The following is a 12,146-nucleotide window of genomic DNA, read 5'->3' on the forward strand; positions in this document are numbered from 1 at the left end:
TGAATTTACATTTTTGTTTTCTATTTATTAAGTATAAAAGAGAAAGTTAAAAAATTAAAAAAAAATAATAATAATAAATAAGACTTTATCCGTTTTACAATGATCCGTTTGAAATAAAAGAGTATCCAATAATCCGTTTTAATTTTTAAGGTTTTTTTTTAATTTTATCTTTTAATTAATATTTTTTATTATTTTTAATATATGATAAGTGTAATTTAATAAAAAAATAATTTTCTATTTCCTTTATTTTTTTTTAATCTTATATAAAATTGTCAATTCAATCATTCATTATAGAACACAAAAATATCATTAATTGTATTTTAATTGTAAAGTGATTTATAATTTAAAATAAATTTTAATATAAAGTATTAATTTATAATTTAAGATATATAGAAAGTATTTCATGAGTCTCATGTGTCCACCATGGTCCCTTCCCCTTAATCTACCTACATACTTATCTTTAAACTCTCAAATTCAGCACCTTCACTTCATCAAAACTCTTACTATTTCCCAAAAGTAAAGTAAAAGTCACCGAGTAACTAGAATGGCTGTAAGCAACAACATAACCGCAATTCTAAACTTCATAGCAACACTATCCTCAATACCAATAATAGCCTCCGGCATATGGCTAGCCTCAAAACCAGACAACCAATGCATCGCAAACTTCCGATGGCCAATTGTCATCATCGGCATCCTCGTCCTCCTCGTTTCTCTGTGTGGTTTCATCGGTGCTTACTGGAACAAACAAGGTCTCTTAGCACTTTACCTTTTCACTATGGCACTCTTAATCGCTGTCCTCCTCATCGTCCTCGTCTTCGCCTTCGTCGTTACGAGACCCGACGGAAGCTATGTTGTTCCTGATAGAGGCTACAAGGAGTATGGTTTGAACGGAGCTTCGTCTTGGTTGAGGAAAAGGGTGACTGGTTCGGGGAGTTGGAAGAAAATTAGACCGTGTTTGGCTGCTTCTGATGTTTGTGTTAAACTCGCACAGAATTATATCAGCGCTGATCAATTCTTCAGTTCTCATATCTCTCCGTTGCAGGTAACAAACACACCTCTATGTTTTTTTCTTTATCTTGCTATGTCTTCTGCATAGATTATTCATGATTTAACTGTGACAAAATATTTAGGGTTATATTTAATTATGATTTACTCAAGTCACAGTTTAACTCTGTGTTATAGTTCATCTTGCACATTCACTCCACAGCTCTCATACGAGCTGGTTAGAGTGCTCTGACTTCTTCGAAACAAACAAGATGTAAATGATTGATTCCATAAAAAAAAATTATTTTTGGAGTAACTTATTGGTCTTTTGTCTGTACCTCAAATCTGAGGCCCACATCACATGGTACACCATGTTACTATGTTTAATTCCAATTACTGAAATCAAGAGCTACCGTACTTTTTTACATTCATAAATCAATATCATATATGGAAGAGTTTAGGTGTATCATAAAGTCAATATTATTCAGTGAAGCTTGATATCCTTCTTTCTCTTTGTGAAGTTACTATATTGTTTTGGTAGCTTGTAGGGAAAGATAGTGTCCGTTACTTTTTAACTGGACCAATAAATTGTGCACCGTCCCATTCATAGTAATATAATATGCATAATGCGTTGAAATAAAATCCGTTTGGTGGATCCAAAGTTACTTTTTATTTGTTTGAAATCTGAGGTTTACACTCAACATATCTTCTATATTGAATTAACATGACTTGAAAATGCATCATCAGTAAGTAGTACAAGACATTAGACACATCCCTTGTTACCAGCTTGTGGAACCTTTTCTTATATTGTATGGGGACAATGATTGAGGCACCCAAAAGTTCCATGACAGATAGCTACTGACTTATTCAGAGAAATCGTTAGAAATTTAGACATTAATTTAATCAGCTTTGTATTGTTAATCTCATTCTTTTGTCTCTATTGCTCAAGATAAAAATGTTATTGTTGACAGCTTGTGACATGGTTTGGTTGTTGTCTACCCTTGTGTGTTTTTCATCATTAGAAATCTAACTCTATATCTTGTAATTTACAACACTCGCATTCTCTACGTACCAACCAATCAGTTACGCGTGGTTACGCTAGACTGATAATTTCTTATATATGTTTGTGTACTTGTAGAAAATAAGATAAACCCGGCTCAAGTGTGTGAAAGTAAGAGAATTTTAAGTATGTTGAATATGTAAAAAGTGGATGGTCATTCCTAATCCTAAGGGGTTATAAACCTGGTTTATAGGCCAAGTTGTAGGTGAAGAACCGGTTCCACCCCAACCGCTTGCTTGGTTAGAGCGTGAAGATGGAAAAACTAGTTCTTCCCCATTAAGAAGACAAATGGTTTCTTCCTTAGTTTGATTGTTTTTTTTTTCAGTCAGGATGTTGCAAACCTCCAACTGTCTGTGGATACAATTATGTGAGTCCCATAATGTGGACAAACCCAGTGAATCCCATGGCTGATTCAGATTGCAACATGTGGAACAATGATCAGAACCAGCTATGCTACAATTGTAATGCTTGTAAAGCTGGTTTACTTGGGAACCTAAGAAAAGAATGGAGGAAAGCAAATATAATTCTCATTGTGGCTGTGGTTGTACTTATATGGGTCTATGTCATTGCTTGTAGTGCCTTTAAGAATGCTCAAACAGAAGACCTTTTCACTCGTTACAAACAAGGTTGGGTTTGAATCTCATCCTATTTCCTCGTAGCTATGTAACATGGACACTTCAAGTTATAATCAATCACTTCCATTTTGTGAGTGTGTGTCACTTGTTGGTTATAAATAAATTATAATCAATCACTTGCATTTTTTTAGTAGCTATTCACAACCAATTAAAATCAAAATCAGTAATGTGTACTCAATTAACTTTATATTCAGATCAATTGTGACTTGAGTGACTTAGCCACAAATTTTTAAAGGCAACAACTTAGGCTCACCAGTCACCACGTTTATATTCTTAATAATAGTGACTTTCCACAGAGTATATTATTAAAATAGATCAATCATATATATGTATATATATTTTTAATATAGTAGTCGAAATTTACCCTTTAAAAATAATTAAGTAGGGTGTCAGAGTTTGAACCTGAGTCTATATAGAGAGAGAGAGGTGTTAGCTGTTATTATATGTAATAATCTTTTTTAAGAGTTTTATTATTCATTCATCGTAGTTCTCATTAATTTAATGTATTAGTTGCAAATAAAAAAAAATTAAAAAGAGTTTTGGCTTAGTTAACCCCAACTTTGTCTATAATTCTACAAGCATAGGATAATCCGGTCATCCAAAGAAAACTATAAATACTCCCATCATACAAAGAAAACTAGGGGTGGCAAACGGGCATGCCCGCCCCGTTTAGGCCCACCCCGCAAAAGCCCAAAAAAAATGGGGCGGGGCGGGGCGGTTGTAGTTGAGGATGCGGGCCTAAAATTTAGACCCGCCCCGCAAAAAAGTGAGGGCGGGGCGGGGAAAACCCGCGGGCACTACACTCTTTAAGCCTAAAAATGCAAAATTTTATGTAAATACATGTGTCCGCAAAAGCCCGCGAAAAAAACGGGGCGGGGCGGGGCAGACACATTTGAGGGTGAGGGCCTAAATCCTTGGCCCGCCCCGCACAAAAGTGCGGACAAAACGGGCATGCCCCGCGGGCCGAGCCCGTTTTGCCACCCCTGAAGAAAACTATAAACAAGTGTACTAAAAATATATATTATTTTAATATAATAACAACAACGAACATAATATTACAATTTATTTAAAATATTAATACATCACATTTTATAATATGTTCAAGATTAAGTCAAGGTCTACAATCTATCTCATGGAAAGAGTCACAAGATATTGTGACACATGTCTTGTGAAAAGTTTTTCCTAAAGAACTCATGAAGTCTTTAAACGCTAACTATAAAGTCTAACTAAGGGTTTGTACACAAGTTCACACCACTATAAACCATAAAACTCAAACTTAGAGTCTCTAGTAGGGGTGGCAAACGGGCATGCCCGCCCCGTTTAGACCCGTCCCACAAAAGCCCGCAAGAAAACGGGGCGGGGCGGGGCGGTCAAAGGTAGAGATGCGGGCTCACTTACTAGGCCCGCCCCATTTAATGACGGGCATGCCCGTTATTCTCTTTAAAAAAATCTTTTTCACTCATGATGATATAATTTTAAAAAAAGTACTCATACATCCTAATACTACTAAAATCTAATAAAGTCTTTGCTAAATAATATATGTAAAAATATACTTGCATTGCATAAAAATCACTATCATTATCCTACATCCAATAATTAAATTCAACAAACCTTAAATTAAATATCACGAATTCAACATAAGTTCAACACCACAAATTCAACAAAAGTTCAACTCCATAAATTCAACAAAAATTATGAAAGAATTCATAAATAGTTTTATCTAACACAAAAATCTCTAAATTCTCTACAAACATAAAAGATGCACTCATCAATCTTCATCTACGTCATGAACATATGATGCTTCAGTTGTAATACTTTTCGCCAAGCTTCCATCATCATTATCTTCATCATCACCCACTACATCTATAAAAAAATTTAAGTGTAAGTAACAAAATTATAAGAATCACAAAGTATTAAAAGAAACTTTAATATTTGATTATGTACCAAAACTGTTGAAACCGTGAATCCAACTGCGAGTATAAATCAATGCCTCTACATTCTTCGACAACAAGCGACTTCTATATTTGTTTAGAATGATCGAACCAATACTGAAAGCAGATTCAGATGCAACAGTAGTAATAGGGATGCCTAACAAATCACGAGCCAATAAAGATAACTCTTTAAACCTATTCCAATTCTCCTTCCACGATTGAAGAACATTCAAGTCATCAAAATTTTGATAACTTAAATCCACACTTGCCTCATCCAAATAAACATCAAGTTGAGACTTTCCGGTCTCTGTTGCAAGTTGTTGTTTGTGTGCTTTCAAATCCTATTATAATAAAAAGGAAAAGAATAGAGACATGTTACAACATGTAACAATTGACAACGTTTAACAACATGTAACATATTAAAACAATCAAATTTAGACAGCATTTAGCAGCATGTTTGTAACATTAACAATAACATATTTGTCAATTTACAGCATGTTATAACAACATTTAACAGCATGTTTCTTACATTAAACAACAACATGTATAACAATTTACAGCACGTTATAATAGCATTTAACAGCATGTAACAATTTACAGCATGTTTCTTACATTTAACAGCAGCATATTTGGCAATTTACAGCATGTTATAACAATATTTAACAGCATGTAACAGTTTACAGCATGTTTCTTACATTTAACAGCAACATATTTGGCAATTTACAGCATGTTATAACAACATTTAACAGCATGTAACAGTTTACAGCATGCTTCTTACATTTAACAGTAGCATATTTGACAATTTGCAGCATGTTATAATAGTATTTAACAGCATGTAACAATTAACAGCATGTTTCTTATATTTAACAGCAGCATATTTGGCAATTTAGAGCATGTTATTAAAGCGTTTAACAACATGTAACATATTAAAGCAAGTTAATAATTAGAGGAGGCTACATACATTGAACAAACTTTTAGTTAACGCGTGTGAACTTGATTCCCTTCTAGTGATGGAAGATGGAGTTTGAGAGGTTGTAAAAGATGAAGTATGAAGGCGACGATACATCTCAAAGAGAGTGTACAATTTCTGCTTGATTTCATTTGTTTTAATTGTTGAGGTAAGTGGATCAACTTTTTCATACATGTATTCCAAAGAGGTAAGCTTAATCCTTGGGTCAAGAACCGCTCCTAGAGCAAGAACCACACTATAATCACTCCAATACTTCTCAAACTTGATCATTATTCTTTCAGCCATGTCTCTTATAAGAGTGTCTTCATCTTTGATGCTTGCCATCAAAACACACTGAATTTTCCAAATTTGCAAAAAATACAAATTGGAAGTAGGATAAGACGTTCCGGAAATTAAGTTTGTTGTCTCATAAAATGGCAACAAGAATGTGCATATCTTATCTCCTCTTTTCCAATTTTCTTCGGAAGGGAAAACCTTATAATTATCATCATGAAAACTAAGGCTTGCAAATACACGTCGGTACTTCAATGCACTTTGAAGCATCAAATAAGTAGAATTCTATCTAGTGGAAACATCGTAAGATAAACCAGCCGATGTTTCAATACCGCCAATGAGTTCAATGCATTCCTTGAATTTTTTCATTCTACCCTCAGAGCCCTTCACATATTTGACACTTTCCCTAATCTTTTCCAATGCATCACCAATTACTTTCAAACCCTCTTGCACAATCAAATTTAAAACATGCGCTGAGCAACGAACCAGAAAGAACTCTCCCTCAGATAATAACCAGTTTTGCAAGACAAGTTGTCTTTTCAAATGAGCTTGCATCACGTCATTAGCAGAAGCATTATCTAATGTGAGTGAAAAAATCTTCTTCTCAATTCCCCAATCTGATAAAAAGTCAAGAATCTTTTTTGACATTTCAGATCCCGTGTGTGGAGGAGGCATATGACAAAAGTTTAGAATCTTACTCTTCAAATTCCAATTGGAATCAACATAATGAGCAGTCAGGCAAATATAACCTTCACTTGTACAAGTTGTCCATATATCAGAAGTTAGTGAAATTCTAGAGGGAATATTAGCTAACTCCTTCTTAAGATCTTCTTTCTCTGTCTTGAATATTTCATCAACATCAGCCTTAGCGGTATTTCTTGAAATAGGAGAAAATTCAGGGTTCAAATATTTCATCCAATCCCTAATTTTTTGAAACTCCACAAATTTATACGGTAAATCACGTGCAATGATTGCAGTAGCACACATTGATCTAGAAACCTTTTTATCTATTGTAAGATTCTTGAGTCTACCTTGCAAGTCCATCATTACTTGACCTACATCAGCATATTTGATTTTAGTGCACTTCTTCATATGACGATTCAAACTCGTGGTACCATAATTCCTATCGCCACCCTTCAAAATCTTTGAACAACCATTGCACTTAGCCAATGGATTCCCATCTTTATCCGCCCCAAGTTTAGTAAACACTTTCCAACAATCAACACTTGATGTTTTGGCCTTCTTAGACTTAGGTAAAACATCATCTTCAATTCTTCTTAGTTCATTTACGCCTTGAATTGTTTCATTCTCTAAATCAACCACATTCACTTCATCTACAATTTCATTACCATCGGTTTCTGAATCCATTTCATTTATCACCTATGTATCCAAATAAAAGAAATTAAAATAACATTATAAAACATGCAATCTTAATCTTCCAATTATGCATGCACCAAACAAACCCAAGCAACCAAAATAATAGAAACTTTATATCAACGTTATATCAACATTATGAACTTTATTTCAACATTATGTATAGTTAGTTTATTTTGATTCAAATAATAGAACAGTAATATATTAACATTGTGACAAGAACAGTAATATATTAACATTGTGACAAGAACAGTAATATATATCAACATTATGTATAGTTAGTTTATTTCAACATTGTGACAAGAACAGTAATATATTAACATTTCAACAAATATATTGAAAACATGCCATTAGGTAGGATTTCCTAAACAGCTAAACAGTAATACTAAAAACAGTAATTAAAAACAAGTGAATTGTGTTAAAAAAAAGTAAAATTGTATTAAGCTAACAACTAACACTGAAAACATGAGATCTCTATTAACCGGAGCACTACCATACATTGGCCCATATCTTACAGCAGCACTAATTGGTTCTGATGTAAATCCAATCTCAGTGCTTGAAAACACTAAAATGGTTGTCACTTTTAAATGATGATGATCAAACATCAATTTCAACAGATACAACTGCAAAAGACTATGAAGCTCAAAGTTGAGGATAATAGGAAAAGTCTTCACAAAATTTGTAAAATTGTTCTTGGGACTCATAATATTTATTCGTAACTTTAGGGTCTACTTTAAGAACGGTTGGCTTAATTGTTATGTTGAGATTTTCTAACAGTTCTACCAATTTATTTAGGCCAAGTCATCTGGGTATATAACTGCAGACACAACATTTCTTGGGTATGTTAGAATTTATCTTCTAATAAATCTCCTAATTAGTAATTACTAAAATTACAGTATCCTAACTACTCAAGTAATTATTGTTTGAAAAATTCCCTAAATAGTAGTAGTAGTATTAACTAGCTGACCTACATCCTGCTAGCTCTACTTTCTTACATACCCCTTCAAGACTTTCCCTCATGACTGCTTCTTGTGGCCAACATTACTTCCCTTTGGGAGATCAACCTTATCGTCAAGGTTTAAATAGGGAAACTTTTCCTACATAAACTGCCATTCATTCGAGGTAGCCCTGACCTGCGCTTCAACTGCACCGTAATCTGGCCTAACAGCACATCCTATGTCTGCCAATACATCTGCCTGCAACATTCTAACTGGTGCAGGTCAGTAGGTAACTATGCTTCCACCTCCTATTACCCCACAACCAACTTTCTTCAGATGAGATACATGATAAACAGGGTGAATAAAAGACTGCTCTAGAAGCTGTAAATTGAAAGCAACAAAACAGAATCTATTTGTTCGATAACTTGTTAAGGCCCATAACATCCTGCGACCAATTTGAAGTGAACCTGCCTTCATATTGACCCTTAACACTTCGCTATAGGTTCTGTAATGAACCACTGTAATGAGCAGCCAACTTTTGATTAATTCACCTATGCACAGACTGTTATCTATAAGGTCTAGCCCTCATTCAACTCACCATTTTATTTGCTTTGATCAGCTGATTAAGAGCTTCATCCTAATCCACTAACTGGTCTAGCCCTCATTCAACTTACCGTTTTATTTGCTTTTATCAGCTGATTAAGAGCTTCATCCTAATCCCACCACTGGACCAATAACCGAAATTCTTCCCTGCTAACAAACCAACCAATAACCGAAATTCTTCCCTGCTAACAAACCCCATAACTTGAATTCTTCACCTCTAACTGTTTCTCAACCAACCAATAACCGAAATTCTGCTATCACCACCACTAGACCCCAATCTGCCATTATACTACTGTAGAGCAATGTTTCTTTAATCCTCCATTACTCTAACTGATCTGCTCTAACCGTTTCTTTAATTTATTTTATCAAAAACAAAATTTAGAAATTTCATCTATGTGGTCGACGAAGAGAAAGCTGAAAATTACCTGAACCGTGTGACCGACAAAGAGAGAGGCCATATCGACGAAGAGAGAGGTGAGACTGGAGAGTGAAACCGTTTGTGAGGCTGATGAAGAGATAAATGTAATTTCCAGAGAATAGCTCAGTTTGAAGAAGAGATGAGAGATCAATGTAAACCTAATTTTGGTATGGATGGGCCTAAGATTATTTGTTCTTAATTTATACCCGCCCGCGACCGCCCTAGGCCCGCCCCGTTTTTTTGTGGGGCGGGGCGGGGCGGACATACATAAATACGCGAGTACAAAATCCAGGCCCGACCCACCAAAAATGACGGGTAAAACGGGCATGGCCCGCGGGCCGGGCCTATTTTGCCACCCATAGTCTCTAGTGATTTGATTATCGAAGTATTTGCAGGTACATCAGTCACTGTCGAAATTAACATACAACGATCGTAGTCGAGGAGTTCATCATCATCAACGCCACTTAAATATCTATCAATTTGGATCATTTGGCATCTTATATGGAAAATATCCTCGGTTTTTTCACTTTATATTGCTATAATGATGAAACCCCAACAAACACAAACAATGAATTCACCTTTCGTTCAAGACGTCAATGACCTTCTCTTTGATCTCCCTGCAATCGTTCAAAAGCAACTAGAAGTTATCCAAGACCATAATGACTACATAACACAAATAGCCCAAACTCGAGAGTCCGAGAACAACATGACAAAGTAAGTTGAAATGTTTCCTTCACTAAATAAATTAGACTATCACATCCTCATTTTTTCACGTTTTCAAGGTACAAAATCGGCAAATGAAATCCTTCTAATCCAAAAACCCCTAATTAAGGGGAAATCTCAAGGATATCCTTATTTCGAAGATATGAAATGCGCTAAAGGAAGGAAATAAAAAATCATCAAGAGAACACACCGCATCCTGAGGAATTTTCAACCGGTGGGATGATCTTTTCGTTGTCATGAAAATCTTCGTTCAAGTCTACATGTATTAGAAAGTATTTGGGAAGTACGGGGAGCAAAGTCCGAAAGTGTTAATTGGCTAAACGTTCGGAGTCCACAAGACTTTGACGCCACATATCCACCTGAAACCTTAAGGCAATGGGGGTATGGGTTATCTCTCTTATAAACTCGACATTTCCTCCATTTCTAGTCGATATAAGACTACACTTGAAAACCCAACAGTCTCCCCCACAAGTGCGAGTCACCCACATCACTAGCCTTGATCGACATTAGGATCCATTTCCGCTCCTCCACCGAGACAATCCCAATTGTTAGAACACAAACACGGCTATACATCATAGTAGAGAGAAACACACAAAATCTTTATTCACACAGTTTGGCCAAATTGCATACGTATGGGACTATAGAGTAACTATAGTTCCCTTTATTTGTGTCTTGTGAATTACATTGGATTATAATGTTACAAGCCATATATATAATACTAGGTTTTAGTTTATCTAAAATCTTAATCCCTAATTTTCCTCAATAAACCATTATCTATATCCATAATTATCTCAACAATATGAGTTATACTCTCAACAATCGATAATCATCTCAACAATATAAGTTATACTCTCAAAAATAGTTATCTCAACAATCCATAATCATCTCACTAATATGAGCCATACTCAACAATCTCCACCTTGGAAAATATTGAACCCCTATGGAGACTTCTTGCATAACGATTCATCCTGGAAACTAGGGAGGTACACCTCAAGCTTAACACTGAGAAACATGTAACAAGTCTAAACAATGTTTAAAATTGTCACTAGTGACTGACTTGGTCAACATATCAGCTGCATTCTCTGAAGTGTGAACCTTCTGAAGTAATATATGTCTGGACGCCAACAACTCCCTTATCTTATGGAACCTCACATCAATATGCTTGGTGCTAACATGATAGATCTGATTGTTCTCCAAATAGATAGCACTCTGACTATCATAATACAATTGTTGGTTCTAAGTGTTGGCAGCAATTTTGGTAAAACAAAGAGTGTTCACAAGATGTTGCATGTGATGTCTTAACATAAGATATCTATGTACCTGCTGGAGTTTAAAAACATAATTATGCAGGATTGTTTATGGATGTCATACACGATGTCATGACATCTGATATTATGTACCTGCTGGAAATTATAAATGGAATTATGCAGGATTGTTCCAGGATGTCAGACCCGATGTCATGACATCCTGTACACAGAACATTCAGGGTAAATGTTATGTGTTATGTGATTGTGCATTTAATGGCAATCTATGTATGATTGAAGACCTGATTTGCAGGCGCATTCAATCATTGATTACAACCTGATTTACTTATTTTCCAAAGAGATCTAACCAGCTGTTATGAGAAGATTTAATTGGAAAATAGTTTTAGGGTTTTCAGGATGTTCAGGCCCAACTGAATGCTTCTATAAATAGGACATGGAAAACCTGATTTGATACACAACCAATACTGAGTGAAATATTGAGAGAATATAAGGGTTTGTGTCTTGTTTAATCGTGAGACTTGTAAGCCATTAAATTCATCCATAGATGATTGAATTGGTCTGATTTGTAAGTTATAATTTGTCACTCTAAGCTTGTAAGCAAGAGTGTGTGTCTACTTGATCAAAGCTGTTAAGCAAGATCAAGTGTGTGTCTACTTGATCAAAGTTGTTAAGCAAGATCAAATGTGTGTCTACTTGATTGAAACTGCTAAGTAAAATCAAGTGTGTGTAATTGAAGAGTGTCTTCTTTTCACAAGGAATTGTTGTTTAAAATCACAGGTGTGATTGAGGGGGAGTGAGTGGGTTCTCATATCTAAGAGTGCTTAGGTAGAAATTGCACGGGTAGAGATTAGGTCAGAAAGACTGTAACTTCTTGAAGTGTACTGAGAGTCTTTGAACTGATTCTATTTAGTGGATTTCCTTCCTGGCTTGGTAGCCCCCAGACGTAGGTGAGTTGCACCGAAATGGGTTAAC

General features: G+C 35.3%; 1 protein-coding gene across 1 annotated transcript; it reads left to right on the forward strand.

Annotated features, from left to right (window-relative positions):
• Positions 1 to 395: 395 nt before the first annotated feature.
• LOC127108435 (tetraspanin-2) lies at positions 396 to 2,753 on the forward strand. Its single transcript, XM_051045898.1, has 2 exons — positions 396 to 1,042; positions 2,370 to 2,753. The coding sequence occupies exons 1-2, from the start codon at positions 545 to 547 to the stop codon at positions 2,679 to 2,681; spliced, it is 810 nt and encodes a 269-aa protein (XP_050901855.1). The 5' UTR covers positions 396 to 544; the 3' UTR covers positions 2,682 to 2,753.
• The last annotated feature ends 9,393 nt before the right edge of the window (positions 2,754 to 12,146 follow it).

Source organism: Lathyrus oleraceus, chromosome 7, assembly GCF_024323335.1.
Source record: "Lathyrus oleraceus cultivar Zhongwan6 chromosome 7, CAAS_Psat_ZW6_1.0, whole genome shotgun sequence".
In the NCBI taxonomy this organism is placed as follows: Eukaryota; Viridiplantae; Streptophyta; class Magnoliopsida; order Fabales; family Fabaceae; genus Lathyrus; species Lathyrus oleraceus.

Excerpts from the sequence above, each read along its gene's own strand:
- LOC127108435 (XM_051045898.1), top strand. The coding sequence starts at position 545 with ATGGCTGTAAGCAACAACATAACCGCAATTCTAAACTTCATAGCAACA. Across the intron at positions 1,043-2,369 it reads CTCATATCTCTCCGTTGCAG|TCAGGATGTTGCAAACCTCC; the intron begins GTAACAAACACA and ends TTTTTTTTTCAG.